This window comes from Apis dorsata, unplaced genomic scaffold (assembly GCF_000469605.1).
Source record: "Apis dorsata unplaced genomic scaffold, Apis dorsata 1.3 scaffold_113, whole genome shotgun sequence".
Taxonomy (NCBI): domain Eukaryota; kingdom Metazoa; phylum Arthropoda; class Insecta; order Hymenoptera; family Apidae; genus Apis; species Apis dorsata.
In genome coordinates, this window is record NW_006263408.1 from 31728 (window position 1) to 35162 (window position 3435).

The 3435-nt window shown below is 26.0% G+C and overlaps 1 protein-coding gene across 1 annotated transcript in view; it reads left to right on the plus strand.

Annotated features, from left to right (window-relative positions):
• The first annotated feature begins 658 nt into the window (after positions 1-658).
• Positions 659-3435, plus strand: part of LOC102675763 (Krueppel-like factor 6) — a 36546-nt gene continuing 33769 nt past the window's right edge. The window contains exons 1-3 of the mRNA XM_006612449.2: positions 659-850; positions 975-1211; positions 3185-3396. Coding sequence (XP_006612512.1) covers positions 692-850; positions 975-1211; positions 3185-3396 — 608 coding nt within the window. The 5' untranslated portion in view covers positions 659-691. The remainder of the gene's footprint in view (positions 851-974; positions 1212-3184; positions 3397-3435) is intronic.

Consider the following 3435-nt stretch of genomic DNA (forward strand, 5'->3'; position numbering starts at 1 on the left):
ATTAATCTAAATAATTCTATACAATTTTTTAATTTTTCATTATATGTGTATATAAAAAATATATATATATATATATATATATATATAAACTACGTATTATACATTAAATATACATTAAAAATATATTATATATTAATTAAATATTAAATTACATATATAATTACATTTACTATATAATTATGCATTTATTATTATACATTAAATATATATATAAATCAATATAAATCTCTTATAATATAATAATCATATTTCTTCAAAGAAAATGTTATTTTTATTCATTATAATTTTATTTAATCTAAAACATAAATATAAATAATAATCTTATATTATAAATAATCTTATGAATAGTTTATATATAATGATATATATTGAAATTGTTAATGAAATCATTCAAACACTTATTAATAAAATCAATATGTAAGATATAAAATCATTAATATCATTAAAATCTGATTCATAAAATTTTAAGATAAAATCATTTGAAATTATTTACGATTATATTTAATAGATTTTTAAAATATTGAAAAACATTTTTAAATAAAATATTATTCATTTATTACTATTAATGATTAAATAATTAAAATTAAAATTTTTGTACAAAATTGATTTTATAATTAAAAAATTAAACTAAACTTTTAAAAATTTTAAATTAATTTTGTTTTTTTTTTTTTTATTTCAGACATGCTACGAGATGGAGAGGTACCTGAAGGACGAACCGAAACTACAGTCGTACAAAAAGTTGCCCACAGAGTTAGATACAGCACCCTGGAATCTCTTCAGGCCTCCTATTTCGTGGACAGCGACCACTGGCACCGCCAACGCACAATTCGAATCACCAATCAAAATGGAGGTGAATATCTACATTTAATAAAAAAACTTTTCGAGGTCGCTTTTTGAGTTCCATTCACTTTCAAACGTGTCTGGAACCACGTGTCAAAGTTCTTTCTTTTTTCGCTGGTGATCGTGCGATATAGGTGACGACGTCGTCGGAAGACAGAGAAACACTCTGCTTGGACGATATTAAGTTCAGTCCTGGTGATCACAACCACAATGGCCGTGATAGGGATCTTCTGGACCGGCACCTCGATTCCTTATCGATGTCGTCATCGAGTTCGGCGTGTTCTTGGGATAGTTCGCCTTCCGTTTCGTGCACGGCGTTCATTCTCAAGAAAGAACCCAGCGAGGATCTCGAAGAGGACGAGGAGCACGAGGTGCGTCCTAGTCGGATTTGCATGTCTTTCGAATCTTTTGCTCCTCATTTTTTCCTTTAAACGAATTTATATATTTTTTTTTCATTTATACTAGAGTTTTTTATTTTATATGTATTAATGATGTCTTTCCTTCAATATACATAATTTTTACTGTACATGATGATTCATCAGATGTTTTTATTTTATGTTATTATTATTATTAATAGCAAATTTTATATTTTTCAATGATAGGTTTCAAGAAAGACACATTCTGATGTTATGCAATAATCTGATGTATTTTTTTTAGATGAATATATAAAAAAATATATGAATTATTAATGTTTTTTAAATAGGATTATAGAATATTTTTATTTGTTTTAGTTGATATAAGTTGATATTTTTAAAAAGAAATTATTTCTGTCAAAAAATCATTAATTTAAAAGATATTTTAATTTAAATTAATTTGTAAAATTTATCATATGAAAAATAAACAAAATATGTAGAATATTTTTTATCTTTCATATGGTATATTTTATAAATTTTAAGTTATAATAAAATAAATATCTTCTAAACTAATGATTTTTAAACATAAGATAAATATTTTTTTTAGAAAATTTTAGAGAATTAAATTGTATCAACTGATGCAATAAAAAGATAATCTCATTAAAAAAAGTATTAATATCTTCTATGCATTCTCCGATAAAAAAACTAGTAACATTAAAATATGTTCTTCCTGAAACCATTCAATTTAATAGAAATTTATAGGAATATTTTTTGTTATGGATAACGGCCATGAAAATTGTAATAATAATATGAACCATTCTACATATTTGTGTATTATTTCAGATTTTATTTGGATAAAATCTAAATTGTTCGAAAAATTCGATTTAAATTTTTTCTATGATATATATAAAAATTTCTTAATTATTATTAAATATTTTGAATGGTCTAATTTAACAAAATATAATATAAAAAGAAATTGCCTTTAAAAAATATATAATTAATAATACATTGGTTTTCTATATCAAAAGAAAATTAAAATAAATTAATTTCAGAAATAGCATTAATAGAAGATGTAAATTAGTTTTCATATTTCAAAAATTAAAAAATTTAAAATATATAAAATACATCGATATTGTTTAGTTAAAATATTCTAAAATAAAAATTATGCATTTTTTATTTTCTAAAATATGTTACAATATTTCAGGAAATTCAAATATTTTTTAATTTTTAAATAAAATTTTATAAAGAAAGCTTATATGAATTTCATAGAAATTTAGAAATTATTTAATTTATCTTATATTTATCTTTAAAAAAGAGGATAAATAAAATGATAAATATTAAACGAAAAAGGAGAGAGAAAGTTTTAATTAGAGAAGAATATAAAATCATAAAAATGATAAAATAAACATAAAATAATACACAACTATATTTATTAAAAATTATAGAGATTAAAGTGTAAATATTTCTAATATACCATTAAATATCAATATAATGATCTTTCAATAAGTTTCAAAATCAAAACTCGAATCAAATGATTAAATTCGCATTTCCATGAAAGTAATGTTCAAAATTAATTATTGGGAGTGGAATACATGTCGCGACAAGAACACCTGCGTTTATGGTTCTACCCCACCCTTTTTCAGACAGCTATGTCGTTTAGCAGCGTACAATGCCCGTCAAATTTCAATTACTATCAAACACCAGTGTTATATACAAATTACGATTCTTTCCATTTTCCACCGTGAGTCGCGTAAATCCTGTGTACCTTGTGTGATTCATGCACACGTGTACACACATGCCACGCGCTTATGTACGTTGGATTGTATGTAATCCGTTTACGGGGTCATTTGGCATTGATCGATTCGTGTGGAGCCACGTTGGTATCGATGTTCGATATCGTTTTAACTAGTTGCTTGCACTTTAATCAGAAGCTCTCCCTTCCCTCCGTTATCGTAATCCTGTTGCGTAATGAATTACGTTACCGGCACCAGGAAATCGAGGAGGAAGAGGACAGCGGATGCGAAAGCGAAGGTCAAATCCTGACACCACCATCGAGTCCGGGTTCGGGTCAAGGTCATTCCAACTCCAGTCATTCGTCGAGCGGGAGTTCTATGCTTGACGTACAGAACCTCAACCTTCATGGGACGGGTGGCAGGAGCGCTATCGTCAGGGTTACCACTAGCAACGCACAGGGTGTCGCAAGGTAAATGAATTTCTTCTTTCTTTTTTTTTTTTTTAAATT